Source organism: Schistocerca cancellata, chromosome 10 (assembly GCF_023864275.1).
Source record: "Schistocerca cancellata isolate TAMUIC-IGC-003103 chromosome 10, iqSchCanc2.1, whole genome shotgun sequence".
NCBI lineage: Eukaryota > Metazoa > Arthropoda > Insecta > Orthoptera > Acrididae > Schistocerca > Schistocerca cancellata.
The window spans coordinates 62,686,036-62,705,307 of record NC_064635.1 but is presented as its reverse complement, the minus strand read 5'-3'; the positions used below and the strand labels follow the sequence as shown (position 1 = coordinate 62,705,307).

Genomic DNA, 19,272 nt, shown 5'->3' with positions numbered 1-19,272 from the left:
GCCCTAGGTACTTTTGGTACAGCTTCACCATACACTCCAAACCCCTGTAGGACTTGGCGAATGCCATGAGCACCAGAGCTAATTGACTGGGGTGCTGCTTGCATGTGACAGGTGGAGAATTTGAGTCAGATGGGAAGCATGTCTGGACGGCTGAGGCATTTAAGGCAACTGTTGTAGAGAAGTAGAGCTTCAGGGTTCGAGTCCCGGTCTGGCACACCATTGATTTATTTCAATGCCTGTAGGTGGCTGAAGTCCTGATTTATTGTGTTCTATATGGATGATTGCTGCTGTACCACCAGTGGCGTGTCTGACAGAACAGACAACACATATCGTATGAGTATATCAGTGAGGACAGCTCTAGGTATTTCAATGCAGGTGCACCACATCTTTGGAACCCCTGCAAGACTAAGCGAACTCTTTGAGCAGCAGGGCTAATAGAAGGGGGCACTACTTGCCTGTGACAGGTTGAGAATTTGGGTCAGCAAGGAAGCATGTCTGGATGACTGAGGCAGTTAAGGCAACCATTCTGAAGAAACAGAGCATCTGGATTCAAGTTCCAGTCCAGCAGAAGTTTTCAACTTTCACCAATTATTTGTTTCAGTGCCTGTAGGTAGCTGAATTCATGATTTCCTTTCATACTAAAATAAGTTAAACATGAAAAGCTTGATTGTAATTCTTAATGAAGAGCTAAGTGCTCCCTTAATTGTTTAAACATTTTATAACCGACTTCAACTGTGTCTGCATGACTCAGTTTTTGCTCAGTTTGCTGCAGTTATGTCTCAGTTTTTGTACAGCATTTGCTCAGTCTGATTGTTGCTGAGTGGAGAAGTGAGAAGGGAAGAAACTACAAATAATTTATGGATATCCAGGAGTTTTGGTTGTGAGAATATTATTTATAATGATGTAGGAATGGAACATATTGTAAGAGAAAGACCCCACTGCAGCAAATGCAAAGAGTTTGGCAGTTGATTAACAATCATTGACACCCCTGACACATCAATATAAGTGTTTTTAACATTAATGAATTGCCTTTCTGCTTCAAAACTTTGTGTCTTTTACAGCAGTCCCTGTAAATCAATGAGAAGACTGCTATTACAAGCATTTCACATCTTAATTGTGAGCAGAAACATTACAGAGTCCTATACCAAGCCTCTGTGCTGAGGATGGAGAATTGCCATCTGGCAGCAATAACTCATGATGTGTTATGCATAAAGGTTATTCACCCTTACTGAATCACCTGTATATCGGACTGTTGCCACCGAAAATTATAGCAATATTTATATGACAGTCCTCACACTTAAGATTTTTTAAAATAACTGTAGGTGTTACATGCACTGCTTAACATTGCAATGATCAGTGGGAACAAATGTTAGTTAAAAATTAAAAATTATATATTATTCATTTTTGCAAAGGAAATTTTGGGTAATTTCGCTAACATGAAATGGAAGAGTAAATGTAATGAGTTTTGTGAGATGCTAATGACTTTTTTTTTTACAAAAGCTTTATGGCATTATTCACATGATTAAAATTCAATATTGTTAAGAAACAAATAGTTTTGCTGTAAAATTCATTATTATTGGACCACTTAAATGACATTTTTGGTGAAAATATTATTTGGGAACTTTTCAATTATTTGTAATATTTTGCTGAGGTTTGCAATACTAAGTTATCATATTTAATATTTTACTAATATTTAGAGAATTTCATAAATTTTAGGTGGGAAGTCCAGTGTGGATGCAACACTAGTCAAAATATGATTTGTAAAAATGGAAGTTTATAACTTTTAAAGCTTATTAATAAACATTTTTGAAATGAAAAATTATTTGTGCCCTTGTAAAAGTATTATTACATATAAAAGGCATGTAAATGACAAAAAATTGTATACAGTAAAATTTGTTAACCCTTGACTCACGAGGTGTGGTCTCTCAGACTGCAGGAAAATTTTCAAACTCACTCTCCAAGGCCAGTTGAGGGGGAATGCTTCTTACTCCCCGTACCCTCCATAAATTGCCACCCCTACGATGTTTTGTTGCTGGTTGAATTATCACCTTCTGTGTTTATTGTTGAGACTTGTTATTAATAGGTGTTGTAGTCTCCTACTACGCGACTCGTGAACTACTTACCTGTTTTCTTCAGCACAGTACCATATAGCCCAAAATGTGTTGGCACGAATGTGTCATTTTTAACTTTCCTGAGTTTGATGAAATTGTTAGTCAGTCTATTAAGGAAGGTGTCAGTGATATAGATCGAGAAATAAACAAAAAAGACAATGATTTTACATTAGCCAGTGATCACAGTCCTGCTATCGAAAAAGAGTATCATTCAGAGGAAGAACTTCGGGAAAACTATAATGGAGATCAGTCTGTTTCTTCAATGAAATATTTAAAGTGTCTGTTAAATTTGAATGTGTTCTGAATGGTGATAAAATGTAGTTCCTAGCAATGAATGTCAATTTGACAGACTTTCTTTTTGTACCTTTTGGTTGGAATTTTTATGTGCTAATTTAAACCCTGGAATTTAGTTGTATTTGGAAATTTATTTGCTACAGAGATTGCATAATTTTTCACACTGTAAAATTCAGTACTCTAACAGTATTTATCTGTACTATTTAAAAGAACCACACAAAATTATGTGCTTACGTGTGATAAATAGTAAAATTCTGCAGGCTTTGTTTAGTGCAATAAAATAAACTAGAAGCATTTACGAAACACTTAAATAATTGTAAAAATAAAAATTATATAGCATAAATTAGAAATTTCAAATGATTTTTACCTTAAATCTCGGTTCAAATATAGGGGTTCCAGAGATCGCACCTTGTGGTATACATTACAGAAAAGTCACCTCGTGAGTTAAGGGTTAATGTATCTGTAGCACCACAAGGTTTTTAGATACCAGCAGTACTGATGTGTAAGTGATCAGTTGGACTGACAGAGTATGTGAAATGATGCATATAGGCCTATTAAGTCTCTGGGCAAATCAAGGGGTGGGGGACTGCATTTGGCAATGTAACAATGAAGTGCTATGTAATAGAAAATTGAAGTTCAGAAACTCTGTGGTCCACTGGCTGTGCCATGGGACTGAAATTGGAAAATCATAATACAGTACTCAGTGCAAAATTGGACTGTAATCTAAGAAGAGGAAATACTCAGTTTAGTCATAAATGACAGATGTGGAGTCTGAATCTCAAAGAAATTTGACAAGTACTGAACCTGCTACTAAACAAATATGTTTAATAATGTTCAGTTAGTGTTTCACAGGAATGTAAATGTAACCAAGCCAACCCTGGCCCCTCCCCAAATTCTAAAAAATGAAACCAACCTAATTAAGACATTGTTCTTTAGAGAAGCTAGATTATTAAATTAGGACAAAAAAATATGAGAGAAAAAATATCGAAATAAAACAAGCATAACACTAATGATTATACAGGTATATGTCAGACTTATAACTGACTGTCTTCAAAGGTGGAACGTTGTTGTCAAACGTATACAATGTTATGTTGATTATAAATAATCACTCATTCTTACAGCACATAGTTAACTTGTTCTATATTAGAAAGTCTTCATGTAGATTTTAAGCTAGCAGTAACAGGTGAACAGCAACTACTAAATATAAATGAAGAGGCATCAACATTTTTCAGAATAATACCACAAATTGTTTACAACTGTTAAGCAATGCTTGGCTATTAATTACACTTTCTAACTGCAGCCCCTCCTTATTTACCTTAACTTGTTACTTATCCCTCCTGGTATGATGTATAGAACACGATGAGTAAACAAAGAAGGGAAGGAGGGTGAAAGAAGATTGAGGCGGAGGTTTTACCAGCATGCAAAAAAATCATACAGTTTCCTATTTCTTAGTTTGGATGCTTCTTTTCAAGATATGTGGTGCATGAAAAGAAAACAAAGAGAGGCAAAAGCAATACGTTGGTGCATATTTAAAACTACATAATGGATCAATTTAACAAATGAGAACTACTCTACACAGGAAACAAACAATACATGAACAATGGCTCTGCTGAAAGAGACCAGTTTAGTGTTGAGTCAGGCAAAAAATGTGAGCTCAGTAATAAAGTGAAAGTGATGTTTTACAGCTTACATGTAAATCAGCTGAAGTAACAAGTTCTGACACACATACCTCATAGTCTGTGTATTTATCATCCTTTGCAGTAGGCTGTTGTGCCATACCAAGGGCTATCTGATCCAAATGATCACCCTGAGTGATTATTTCTGGCCTATCCAACCAGTTAGTAATTTTTCGACTTCTGAATGGACATCCTATACCTTTGTACAGCCTGCAAAATGTGGCTCAATTAGTCTGATGTACAAATAAAGAAGTCCATATAACAAAGAAGTCCATATAATTTTCAAGTCTTATATGATGCATTCTTTATAAGTAAGAACACATCACAGAGTAATATAAACATAATTCATCATTAGAAGATACATGTAAATAATTATAACATAATAATCCACATGTGTAAGAACAGTCTTTATCCAACTCTCCTTCTAGGAAGCTCAAATATTATTTGATCAGAGATATTGCTTGGAACCAGTTTTGATTTTAGGTAATTAAAAAATGCAGAATGATAGTGGGTCCACTTTTGTTCTTATTATACAAACTGATCTGTCATGTGTAGAAACATGGAAAAATATAGATAGTTCTTAATATCAAGTATCTTCATCTCAATATTGACAGTTTTTGCACAATAGTTTTTAACTGATACTCCCACTCCTATCAGTATTTTATAGGAGATACTTTAATGAATAATCCTAGTAATGATTTATTACTGTTTGATTATTTACCTCAAATTTTGCTTCTATGATTCAGTTCCAACACATTCAACAAATCAACATGCGAGTACCAACAGGCTTACAATTGAATGAGTGGTATGCATCCACATGACACAGTGAGTGTACAAAAACATCTGCCAAGTTTTGTCACAGTTTGTTCACTTGGAATCCCCTAGTGTTCTGAGTATGAAATATTTATTTTAACATTGTTGCCCCCCCCCACCCCCAAAAAAAAAAAAATAAAAATCCTTAAGCACAAGAGTTAATGCTGGAGGGAGTTGGCACCACATCCACACACAAATCATCTAATTCCCATAAATTCCGGGGATGAGGACAATGAGCTCTGGCACCATGTGCAATCACATTCCAGATGTGTTTGATCAGATAAAAATCTGGTGAGTTGGGGGTGGGTGGGGGGGGGAGGGGGGGCATCAATTGGAACTCACCACTGTGGTCTTTGAGTCATTCCATCACACTACTGTCCCTGTGATATGGTGCATTAGCTTATTGAAAAAGGCCACTGCTGTTGGCTTCTTGATTGTAATGAAGGGGTGCACATGTCTGCAACCAGTGTACAATACTCCTTGGCCACACGGTGCCTTGCATGAACTCCACTGGACTCACGGATAACCACACGGATGTTCCCCAGAGTGTAATGGAGCCATTGCCAGCTAGTCTCCATCGTGCAGTACAGGTGTCGAGGAGCAGTTCCTCCGGAAGATGACGGGTTTGTGCCCTCTCATCAGCATGATGGAGAATGTAACAAGATTCATCAGATCGTGCAACACTCTACCATTGTGCAAACGTCCAGTGCCAGTAGTCAGATGCCAATTTCAGTCACAGTTTCCGAAGTCACAGTGTTAACATTGCACACGCACGGGTCATTGGCTGCAGAGGCCCATTGTTAGGAGTGTTTAGTGCACTGTGTGTTCAGACACTCCTGTAAACTGTCCAGTTAAGTCCGATGTTAGTTTCATCACAGTTCACTGACTGTCTCGTTTTACCAGACTGCCCAGCTTACGACATCCGAGATCTGTAATGAGGGGTGACCGCTGCCCCACCCCACATGTTTTGGTGTGGTTTCACCCTGCTTTTGCCACATGTTAAAGACACTCACCACAGCACTCCTCAAACACCTGACAAGTCATGCATGTTTCTGAAATGCTTGTACCGAGCCCTTGGGCCAGTACTATCTGCCCTTGGTCAAACTCAGATAGCTCACACACCCTCCTCATTCTACACATGGACAGCACACTCACTGATACTCTGTGTGTGTGTGTGTGTGTGTGTGTGTGTGTGTGTGTGTGTGTGTGTGTGCATATAACTTACTTATATCAACTTTCCTTCAGCTAGTTAGCTCCTGAAAGTTATCGGCAGTAGCAGGAAGCAGTCAAGAAGTGTAAAAACACTTTATTATACCTGCCAACATGTGTTCATGACTAGCTCAATTATTATACATGTACTTGTAGATTCCATCACTAATGACAGCATAGAAACACTACAGCAGAGTTACATGTTAAATGTTAATTGAATTACAGTGTTTAAGAATAAAAAGCTGGAATGTGCTGTTGTCACAAAATAATACCTGAATCTCAAAGTAGTCCAGTTTTATAACATGATATAATTTGTAACGCAGAAGTTTCAGAGCTTAGACATTTAGTACCATTTTCATGAACACTGTTTTTGCTTATTAGAGTCATAATAATCACCACTAACCAAACTAAATGTGTGAAAAATACATAGCAAATAAATGTATTTTAAAACTGCTGCTTCTGTGCTTAGCAGATTAACAGTTTCCTAAAGCATGCTCAAGGGTATATGGCACAGATAATCTGTTTTGGATATTTTTGTGCAATTATTACCTACTGTCCAAGTGTAGAATGGCACCAGAAAATGTTTTCCATTTGATATTAATGAAATGTAAAATTTAAAGTAAACCAACCTACCGGCCTTTTACTGAAATGAAATTTTTTATTGAGTTGAAGATTTGTAATGTATGATTTCCAACCTAAGCTCTTATTGGTATCAATGCCCAGAGAATTTGAACATTCTTATTAACATATAGATCAATTTTTATTTTGATTTAAGAACTTATTTATAACTTCCATCTTTTTAATTAAAAAAAAAATCTTCTCTGAAGTTTTATTGGATTTATGTGGTTTGGAACCAGTGGTATAGAAAGTGTCTATAAATGTTGACACAAAGATGACTAACATCTTATATTTTTTTAAACATTTAATGGCACATTTGGAAAAAGAAAATATACAACTGACCATAACTTACCGCATTTTACCTTGAACAATTCCATGGAACATTCGGTAAACTGCTTCTGTAAATTCTGCAAGTGTAGTTGGATTTGTAGAGGCATTGTAACAATAACTGAAGCCTGTCTCCCTTGATGTGATATTATATTTTGCCAACCAGTCCTCACCTGTAATCACGTCAGGTCCGTTTGTGGTCAGGGAACATATCATCACATTGTAACACAATTAGGTGAGATGATTCCTTATAGCCAACAATAATGGTGACAAAGTTGTGATTTTAAGTTTATACATAATGTTTATGATGTTTCCAAGTTAAGTCATAGATGGCGGTGTCGGTAAGTGGATGAGGGAGGCAGGGGAATGTGGTGGGGTAAAGAAGTAGCTTACCATCTAATAAAAGCTCTTTCTGAAGGTTGGCATAGTTGCTGTGTTATGTATTTCAAAGTTGCACCAGCTCAAAGATAAAATTTCTCAGCTTAACAGATAAAGGCAGCTTTTTAGGTAAAACATGGAATTTATTTTGTGCTTTTTATGCAACATATGTTTGGTAAGGAGACACCATACCTGATATGATTTAATGTAGGTATCCCACACACCCATCAACAGCTGCCATAACTTCTTTGTTGGACTGAAAACATTTTCTTCCAATCCAGAAATTTCTTTCAATGTTGATATGGATGGAAGTGTCTGACAGTGCCAAGACTGGTAAACAGTTTGGAGATTAACATGATTTTCAACTAAAATCCTTCATATCCCCCAACTCCATATTTGTATCAAGAGCACTGTCCTGAAGGGGAATAATTTTTCTCAATTCGTTACCCACACCTGTTTCTTGTTCATTCATTCATTCATTCATTCATCCATCCATGCATTCATCCATTCATTCATCAATCCATCCATGCATCATTTCTGGACAACCCAGAATGAAGGAGTGTGGTCAGGAACACAGAAGAAGTAGAGTTATAAATTGACAGTAAACTGCACTAAGCAAGGTAATTAATCAAAACTTTTATACCGTAACTTACTTGTGTGAAGTGGTATACTAACAACATATTATGATTAGAGCTAATCCACTCATAGGGAAAATTATGGTAATCCCTAGTACATTGGTGTGTGTGTGTGTGTGTGTGTGTGTGTGTGTGTGTGTGTATTTGGTTGAATACAGAACAACACAATTCAATTTGTCAGCAATCTGGGGGTGTACAGGGTGTGAAATAAAGTACACATAGTTGTTAGTTCTGGCACCAGCAATGGCTTCAACCTATCGAGGCATCAAGTCTTAGAGCTTACCATTGATGACATGATATATCCCATAAATAAAACTTTGGCAGCAATATGAGTTCAGCCCTTTTGCAGGAAGGAATATTTTTCATCTCTAGCCACCTGGAGTTTCACTGTGAATGATTGTACTATGTGTGCGTGATCTTTCTGTACGCTCCATTATCAGCAATGAATTCATGTTTACTGCTCTAAGGCCTGTGTTACACTATCACATTTCTTTGTCAAAGCTGATATGTCAAATATTTATGTCAAAGACATTTATGGTGTAAAAGGGAACTTTGTCAAATTGCACCTGTCACCAAATAAAGATAATCAAATCTAGGGCCTTGCTGTGGATTTCATCATAAAAGTCACTTGTCTTCTGTTCACTGCAATGTGAAATGTTACCACTTGGAGCGCTAGTATTGCTGCAGTGTTCTGTCACTGATAGCGTGTTTGTAAACATGGCTGCGAAGTTTAATTTGTCTGTGCTGTCAACTACAAAATTAATAGAAATGTATAAAGCTGATGAGGCACTTTACAATGTGAGGCAACTTGAGCACAGAAATAGCTTAAGAAGACTGGATAGCTACAAAAGAGTTGCAGAGGTCATTAGCCATGAGATACGGCCTGGGTGCATCACTGACGACATGGCCTCTGCTCAAGCTACTCTCACAAGAAAGCAAAAGTATGTATCAACATACTTATTTCATTTATATATATAATTTTTTTCTGAGCTCTCCAGGCCCCTTAATTTGTTTTTGTACTCAGGATGCCTCACATTGTAAAGCACTTTATCAGATTTATACATTTCTATTACACTCCTGGAAATGGAAAAAAGAACACATTGACACCAGTGTGTCAGACCCACCATACTTGCTCCGGACACTGCGAGAGGGCTGTACAAGCAATGATCACACGCACGGCACAGCGGACACACCAGGAACCGCGGTGTTGGCCGTCGAATGGCGCTAGCTGCGCAGCATTTGTGCACCGCCGCCGTCAGTGTCAGCCAGTTTGCCGTGGCATACGGAGCTCCATCGCAGTCTTTAACACTGGTAGCATGCCGCGACAGCGTGGACGTGAACCGTATGTGCAGTTGACGGACTTTGAGCGAGGGTGTATAGTGGGCATGCGGGAGGCCGGGTGGACGTACCGCCGAATTGCTCAACACGTGGGGCGTGAGGTCTCCACAGTACATCGATGTTGTCGCCAATGGTCGGCGGAAGGTGCACGTGCCCGTCGACCTGGGACCGGACCGCAGCGACGCACGGATGCACGCCAAGACCGTAGGATCCTACGCAGTGCCGTAGGGGACCGCACCGCCACTTCCCAGCAAATTAGGGACACTGTTGCTCCTGGGGTATCGGCGAGGACCATTTGCAACCGTCTCCATGAAGCTGGGCTACGGTCCCGCACACCGTTAGGCCGTCTTCCGCTCACGCCCCAACATCGTGCAGCCTGCCTCCAGTGGTGTCGCGGCAGGCATGAATGGAGGGACGAATGGAAACGTGTCGTCTTCAGCAATGAGAGTTGCTTATGCCTTGGTGCCAATGATGGTTGTATGCGTGTTTGGCACCGTGCAGGTGAGCGCCACAATCAGGACTGCATACGACCGAGGCACACCGGGCCAACACCCGGCATAATGGGGTGGGGAGCGATCTCCTACACTGGCCGTACACCACTGGTGATCGTCGAGGGGACACTGAATAGTGCACGGTACATCCAAACCGTCATCGAACCCATCGTTCTACCATTCCTAGACCAGCAAGGGAACTTGCTGTTCCAACAGGACAATGCACGTCCGCATGTATCCCGTGCCACCCAACGTGCTCTAGAAGGTGTAAGTCAACTACCCTGGCCAGCAAGATCTCCGGATCTGTCCCCCATTGAGCATGTTTGGGACTGGATGAAGCGTCGTCTCACGCGGTCTGCACGTCCAGCACGAACGCTGATCCAACTGAGGCACCAGGTGGAAATGGCATGGCAAGCCGTTCCACAGGACTACATCCAGCATCTCTACGATCGTCTCCATGGGAGAATAGCAGCCGTGCATTGCTGCGAAAGGTGGATATACACTGTACTAGTGCCGACATTGTGCATGCTCTGTTGCCTGTGTCTATGTGCCTGTGGTTCTGTCAGTGTGATCATGTGATGTATCTGACCCCAGGAATGTGTCAATAAAGTTTCCCCTTCCTGGGACAATGAATTCACGATGTTCTTATTTCAATTTCCAGGAGTGTATTTGTAAAAGGAGTAAGACCATTCATTATAAAAACTGGCATCCCAACTTCACAGTATTATATATAATTTTGCATGAAAGTAATTAACATTTGAGATAATTAACACTGAAAATACCATATTGTTATAATTTCTATTACCGATTTTATCTTCTGGCTTGTTAGATTTTGGAGTTTAACAACACACGTTTGGTGCTCTATCTTACTAATTAATTAAGACATGAATTAAGATTTTAAATAATTTATCATTACGTAAAATAATTAATATGGCACCAGAACTCAGGAGCCAGGTAATCTCACCACAGAGGCATAAAGTGATTCCATAAACTTTTCTTAGTTTCTAGAAAAAATTTATCAATGCCTATAGCACATCATGAATAGCAATATTGTAAGTAGCTATTTATGAAATGACTGAATAATATCCAAAACAACAATTTATTCATATGCCAGCTTATAAACAGCTGAACGTCACTCAAAGAGAGAGTCACCACATAATCCTGATCATGTTAACACACATGTAACACCTATGCTCCCAGTTTTTGCTCTCACTACAGCTATGTGCATATTGTTTATGAAAATACATGTAATACTCATAAAAAATCATTAATATGGATGCCTAAAACTTTCAGGTGATTTCTGTAACTCAAATCTACAGACAAAGGTAGTGACTCAACTGTGATGTGATCGGTAGGAAGCATCACCCATCATTCTCACATGAATGAGGTGTTGTTGAACATTGTGACTCTTAATTAATAAGTGGATTAAGTGGGTCATTGCATTGTACTCTCATCCAAAAGACTAATGCAAGACAACATTGACTGTGAACTGTGACATTTTGTGTAAATATGGACAGTGCTTTGTGCCACATTTAATTACTTTGTTTAGTTACTTGTTAGGACTCTCTTTGATTACTGAACAGTGTTTCATTAATGTGTATTTTAATAAGTTTGCAATTTGTATGAATATTCCTACTACTGTACCTCTTAGTTATTTTTGAGTTCCAGCCTGATAGTAGGCACTAACAATAATCCAAACAATATACTCTTGAAGCTAACATAATGTGTAGAAAATATTCCTGGCACATCATGCCAGTCACAGCCACAAGGAGACACTGAGACCTGAGCGTATCCATACACTCCTGAGAGCATCACAAGCAATCACTTTGGGGGTGTGATAACTTCAGCTGGCAACAATTACCCCACCAACAGTCAACAATAACATACCTCAAGGGAGTGAGGGGGCACAGCCGTTGCTGTGCCGGTTCCACTCACGTATCACCAACTGAGCACCTGACAGCTCAGTGCTGCACAACCACCCAAATGCACAACAAAACCACCTACAGCTCAAGCAGTGGGCCAAAACCGCTTGCCCCATCTATTACTCGACCACAGCATTGTTGCACCTGGGAGTGAGGGTGCTTCCGTAGTGAGTTTTTGTCATCATCTTTCGTGAGTAAATGCTGAAACACTTGATAGTATATGCACAACTGTCTTGAAATCATTCACAGCACCATGTGTTTTCCTTTTTCACCATGGTACTTGTTTACTGTAAAGCCATTGCATGTTTCCAGTAATAGCCACTGGAGACCATGCACAGTAATATCATGGTGCGGTAATACAAGAGGTGGTGGTGGTACAATGATGCAAGAAATAAATACATCCTTATAGGCACTGCCTCTGCAGTGAGTGTCATTCCACAAATGGAATGTTTTATGGCTGTCATCCAGATACTCACACTAATCGACATTCATATCATGCAATTTGAAACTGTCACATGCACTGTGCACCTAACCTTGCATTATAAGGCAGTTTATGATCACAGATATTCACAAACTGATCTCAAGTGTGAATTTTCTCTGCCAGTTTCACCTCTCACTTGACTCAACACCAAGGATCCTGAGGCAAATCAGCAGGAATCCTCAGGCAAATTCCACCAGCACACTCACGTGCAGCTCCAGAGAGTACTATTCCAGTACAATCACTTTTAATCCCTATTTATGGCATCCACTTGGAACTATTTAATGACAGTCAGGTTTTGGAGTCAGAACTACAAGTGATGACAAAGAGTTATGAGGAAGAAAAAAGCAGAGGGTCAAGCAAGCTACACAATGAGAATTGAGGCCTGCAAGCTTGGGTATGTTTATTTAGCAGAGAACTGGTATCTGAGGCAGTTGAAGCAGGAACATCACTACTGTCTACAAATTCCTGGCATGAAGGAGACAGCACAACTGTGATATCAACAGGTGAAACATGTGATCTATAAATAGTCATCAGACATGACAGAGCACAAAATTAATCATACAATACATATTTTAAAATTTTGGAAAAAATATTTATTGTTTTCAGTGACTTTATGTAACAGATTCATAATTGATTTCAAATTTACAGAAAACTTTAACCCGAAAATTTAAGTGTTAGTAGTGAATGTGACTTTTCATAACAAATGTCATATTCATACTTTCAGGTTCAGAACACTTCTTATATGTATCCTCAGAAAGTTTGTTATGAATAAAAGTCAATGACAATTAATGAAATTTGAATTTTTTTAAGTTTTTTTATGATGGTCATGAAGTACCACTCCACTGACTACACACATTACAGAAAATGCCTTGGTAATGCTAAGGATATACTAAAAGATACTTTCAGGTTCTTGACCTTACTTATAAATCAATTCCTATTTAAAAAAATACATTGTCAATGAAAGTTAACAACAGTTAGTGGAATCTGCTTTTATTTACTTTTCTGTGGGTCTAAAGTAATAACCCCCCCTCTTCCCTTTAGAGATGGGGGATCCGCTCTTGAACTAATTCATAGAGTTGAATCTTTCAAAGGAGTGAACAATCAGTGATTCAGAAAAAAAGAACGGTAGCTCCAAACGTTTCCCACGGCAGAGAGAGAGAGAGAGAGAGAGAGAGAGAGAGAGAGAGAGAGACGGAGCATATCAGCAGCGCCTCTGCTGGTCAGAGCACAGTGCACGCCACACAACACAGCCAGTGCCGGCCTCTGCCCTGCTTCTACCTTGGCTGCCTGCATTGTGCAGTGCTCCATTGGATTTTGTGTTTCACATATGCCGTGCTGTCTCTGTGCGTCGTCTGCCGTGTGCAGTGTCTGGCGCAGCTTAACTTCGCATCGCACTCTGTCGGCGATCATTTCAGTCGCACGTCCTGCCCTCTGGGCAGTTGATGCGAGCAACAGGACAGAGAGCCACCTAGTGGATAACATAGGAACTACTTGCAAAAACCTGCTCGCCCGCTCAACGCTCACCCCACCATCTCGACTCTAGTCAGAGCATTGAGCAAAGCGACTCAGGTGTCACTCTGGTCGCTGTGGTCTCAGCTCACGCAGTAATACAGCTCGCGGCTCGACCTGCTCGACTCAGCGCCTCTGCATCGGAGTTCGTCCCCACTGGATATTGTTCTTCGTAGTAATACCGCTATGTATATTACATTATTATGTTATGTATACATCAATTGTTTTTATTCTATTTTTATTTGTTTAAACTGATTAGATTAGGTTCCTGATGACTCCTCTTACAATAGGATTTTTATTATGGACACTCGAATTTACGCTTTAATTACGAGCGAACCGATAAACGTATCGCAAAATGTGATACACCAATATTTTCCTTGTTTTATTCTGCGTAAGGCTATATGCAGGATCAAATAAGATCAAAATACAGGTATAGTACTGGAATAAACCAAGTTTAAAGGGCAATGTGCCTTTCATTTATTTTCTATTGTAAATGAGTGGTGAGTCATGAAAAAGAGCTAATTCATTTCAGGGAGTGAACAGTTCTGATCCAATCTCTGAAAAGAACAGTTTTGCCCATCTCTACTTCCCTTGTCAGTACTTGTTATGGAAAATGCATTGGTATTGCTAAGGTTAAGACCATGCCAGGCCATCCATATTTGTATATTGTGTAAAAGATACACTTAGCACAGACACTTGTACAGAAGTCAACACACAAGAAGAGAGAGAAGCCAATGAACACCTCATCCATCATCACCACAAGTGACACTTTCGATGTCAGAAATCGAGAACTTCGACACTGACTGGCTGTTTCAGTAAAGCTGTATCTGATGACCCCTCCCACTCTACCATAGCCAGTATCACTGGGACTAAAGAAGGCATGGCAAGCACCATCACTGTGCTTCTTCCTTGTGAGATGGTCCAGCTGTGTCTTTGTGTCCTGCCTTGCAGCTGGTCACTGCGTTCCTGATCACTTGCAAGTGCGCGCAGAACACGTGGGTGCCCGGGACCTCTGTTGTCATCCTCCTGACAGTGTGGCAATGGGGGTGCTTAGTGGGGGCCTCACCAATGATGACATGAAATATTGTATAAATAAAATTCTTTGACAGCAATATGAGTTCAGCCCTCCCAGAGGTAGGAATATCTTTGTGGCTAGTTGCTCAGTGTTTGCTACAAATGATCGTATTGTGTGAATACATTCTTTGTCTATTCACCAACATTAGTAATAAATTCATGTCTGCTGCAATAACCAGCATCCTATTTCATTCTGCATGCACCCTGCACTGAAATTCCTACAGGCACATCATTCACTGCTGAATCAATTCTATGCCAGAGGTCTTAACCGTAGTGTCAGGTTCAGCAGGTCTAGAGAATGTGCTGGTTAGTGGAATGGGTGGTCACCATTTATATTAAGGATGGTCAAGACAGCACAGTCTAAATGCAGTCTCACATTACCTTTTTGAAAGATAACATCACGGAGACTCTGAAAATATGGCACAGTCAGCGGTCTTAAAATACCAATAATGACTGTTGTGCAAATTACTAGTTTTGGGATGTAGAGCTGATCATTTTGTACACAAAATAGCACCCTGTACCATTATCTAAGCCAACCACCTTGCTGCAGTGGTAATACCGGTTCCTGTCAGATCACCGAAGTTAAGCACTATTGGGCTGGGCCTGCACTTGGATGAGTGACCATCCGGTCTGCTGAGTGCTGTTGGCAAGCAGGGTGCACTCAGCCCATGTGAGGCAAACTGAGGAGCTACTTAATTGAGAAGTAATCGTAAACTGACATACGACTGGGAGAGTGGTGTGCTGATCAGATGCCCCTCCATATCCGCACCCCGTGACACCTGGGGGCTGAGGATGACACGGCAGTCGGTCAGTACCATTCGGCCTTCGTGGCCTGTTCAGGAAGAGTTTAGTTTTAATACCATCATGTAAGTCCATGTAAGAATGGTCAACGCATTCTGGCAACATTCCTTCTCACTTCACACTGATATACATCTATACAGATTGATGAGGCTGTAAATACTGTGGTAATGATAACCACAACACGCAGTTCAGTTAAAGAGGAATGGACATCACTATAAAGGGCAATCACAGAAGTTGGAGAGACAGATATAGATACCAGGAAGGTAACTGCAAAGTAATCTTAGGTAATAGAAGAAATTCTTGAACTGTTCAGTGAAAGGAGGGAGCACAAAAATTGTCAGCAGGGAAGCAAAGACAAAATGGCTGAAAAAAAAGTGTGAAGAAATTGAAACATAAATGGTTTTCAGACACATTGATTCAACGTATAGATAATTGAAAATAATCTTTGGTAAAATTAAAAACAAAGGTATCAACATTAAGTATGGAAGAATAATATCATTGTTAAATGCAGAGGAGAGAGTGGGTAAGTGTAAAGAGCACACTGAAGGTCTCTACAAGAGAGACGAGCTGTCTGATGACATGATAGAAGAAGAAATTGGAGTCAGTATGGAAGATAAAGGGAATCCAGTATTAGAGTGAGAGTATGACAGAGCTTTGGAAGCCTTGCATTCAAATAAGGTGGAAGGCATAGATAACATTTCCCCAGAAATTCGAAAATATTTTTGGGCTCTTCAAGTTGGTTAGTAGAATCTATGAGGCTGGAGACATCACAGAGGCCTTTCAGAAGAACATGAAACTCACATTACCAAAGATATCAAGGGCTGATAAATGTCAGAAATGTTGCACAATCAGCTCAACAGCTCATGTATCCCGGTTGGTGATAAGAATATAATGAAATGGAATCAAAAAGAAAGTTGAGGATCTATTAGATGAAGATAAGTTTGGCTTTAGGAAAGGAAAAAGGCACCAGAAGAGGCAGTTGTGATGTGTGTGATAATGGAGCCAAGACTTAAGAAAAATGTAGGCATCCTCATAGAAATTGTCAAACTAAAAAAAAAAAGTGTTGGACACTGTAAAACAGTGGAAGATGTTCAAAATTCTCAGAAAAATAGTTGTAAGTTACAGGTAGGACACATGACATACAGTATGAACACAAACAAAAAGACAAAAATAAGAATGGGAAACAAAGGACAAAGTGTTCTGATTAGAAAGGGTATAAGACTACATCCCTGTAATCTTTCACTCCTGCTTTTTTCCTTTTCATTCTATGCACCAAAGAACCAGTGATCAAAATAAAAGAAAGGTCCAGCTATGGTACATATATGTGACTACTCACTGTAGGTTTAAAATATTTTTTCATCACTCCTTCTCTTTCCTCCAACAATTCTTCAATTACATTAACATTATTTTGAAATCTTAGCAACATAGAATCATCAATTTGTTATTGTCACCTTTGCATTTCGAAATCTTTCCTGTCATTAATTTGAACCCAACATAGAATCACTATTACATGTATATATGCAATCTGAAGCGACAAATGAATGTGGGGATTCAAACCCACGTCTCGTGCTTACTAGGCAGAAGTGTTAACCATGATGCCACCCTGATACAGTGGCTTTGCACAACTGCATGGACTGCCCTATCATACTTCCCACTTCAGTCTGCCTAATGGGTTTGAATCACAGCCTTGGTACAAATTTTCATTTGTCACCTCAGTCTGCATATATGCATCACAGGTATTTGAGGCTTGAAAAGGTATCGGGAACCATATAGTTTCATAATATTTTACAATTATATGATTCATCTCTACTTGCTAGGGACTGAGCTGTACCCAAAAAGCCTTGAAGTTTTCCCTTGTGTTTCAGTTGTGACTGTGTAATGTTTTATTTGAATATTCTTTATTTTGTGTATTATTTTTCCATTTGTATCCTGTCTTGTTAAGTTCCTGGTCCTATTTTCTCTTTCTGTATTGTGGTTAGAGCTGTCTTATGTTTTGCTTGGTCACTCATAACTAGACCTATTTCCATTTTGCCATCTGTGAGGTAATTTGTCCGCTGTGTGTATTTGTTCAAAATATTCTAATAATTTTATCATCATTTCCTAACTGTTGCCAAGGAGCTTCTCCTTTACTGTCCAAGGTTGTCTACCAGTAACAGCTTCTAATAAACGTTCTTCTCTGATTGGGTATTCTAAATATTTTTGCTTTAAATGCCATTCAGCATAATCCCTCTAGCCACTCCAGTTATTATTATAGTATATCTTAGAACCAAGTAATTCTGATTATAATTTCTTCTGTGCTCATTCACTCCAGTGCATGGAATTAAACATTGCCTCAAAATAATTGTAATTTGTGAGGTCTCCTAATTGTAGCATACCCTGTTACGCTGCATCCCAATTAAGGTGGCTTACAACAAAATGGTTTTCTTTTGGTGTCACCATACCTCTAGTAACATCTGTTTAAATGCCCTGAGAAACAATACCAGTTTACATTTCCTGATGGAGTGAAAGTTGGAAATCTGTGATTTATTCCTTTGCAACATACACCATTGCAGCTGTTGTATTGTAACTTATATTTAACTAATCCTTTAATTCTTTTTGTATGTGTCTTCTTGTGCATCCATAGATTACATGATTATTATTTGATAAGTCTTGTGTATTATACATTTTCTCCCTCTTTCTGTTTAATGTAGATCCTCAATCTACTTTCACAGTAGTTAGTGAAGACAGTAATGTATCTAATAAATGTCAGTTTCTATCTGTTTCCCCCCTGCTTGATGGTCCAATGGTAGCTTCTAATTTTTCCAACCATGGTTGCATATTGTTTCTAATTAAAGAATTATTTGTGACTCATTTTTAATTGCTTTTGGTGCCTAACAGTTCATTTTCTAAAGCTCCCCCTTTTTCACTAAACTATATTGTATCAATTTAACTATATGTAAATGTTCAAATTGCTCTCCAGCCTTTCTTCCACTAATTCTAGATGATCTTGTAGTCTATAGCTTAAATACTAATTCCATTCTTTTTTCTAGTATGTCCGTCCTTCCATTTAAATGGAAACCTAAACCCAGTATTGTTGTATTCATTCGCGAAACTTTTTCATCCATTTATGTTGACTGATTCAAAATTGCCTGCTTCAGTTCTGTTGAATGCTGTGCAATCACTTGAATAATTGCCTCTAAAGAAATATTCCTCTTTAATAAAGCTGTTATAACAGTCTCATTAATGAATCATAAATAAAAAAGTTGCAATTGATAATGTAAAACATTACTATTAATAAATCGAAAGGTTTTCCTTGTATGTTTCTGTAATGTAGTAAATTCCCTGAAGAAGTTTTCTTTCTAAATGGAATATTGTTTTACAAAGCAATTTATAGCTGAGTGGTCACTTAACCAGTTCACTTTGTCAACTGACAAAATCAACTGTAGATAAGACATCACTTCACAGGATATCATATCTTAAAGGTACAGCACCTTCCAGATTTTAATACAGTGGACACTACTAGGAAGTTTGTTGTGAAGCATCAACTGCATCCCATCATCTATCAATATCACACACACTCTGTCTGCTGCTGCTATGTGTCTTCTACGTGACCCAG

General features: G+C 39.0%; 1 protein-coding gene across 1 annotated transcript in view; it reads right to left on the bottom strand.

Moving 5' to 3' along the window:
- Window positions 1–19,272, bottom strand: part of LOC126106818 (peroxidase-like) — a 670,034-nt gene that overhangs the window by 194,411 nt on the left and 456,351 nt on the right. Inside the window, exon 9 of the mRNA XM_049913211.1 lies at window positions 7,074–7,221. Within this exon, the coding sequence (XP_049769168.1) occupies window positions 7,074–7,221 (148 nt within the window). The remainder of the gene's footprint in view (window positions 1–7,073; window positions 7,222–19,272) is intronic.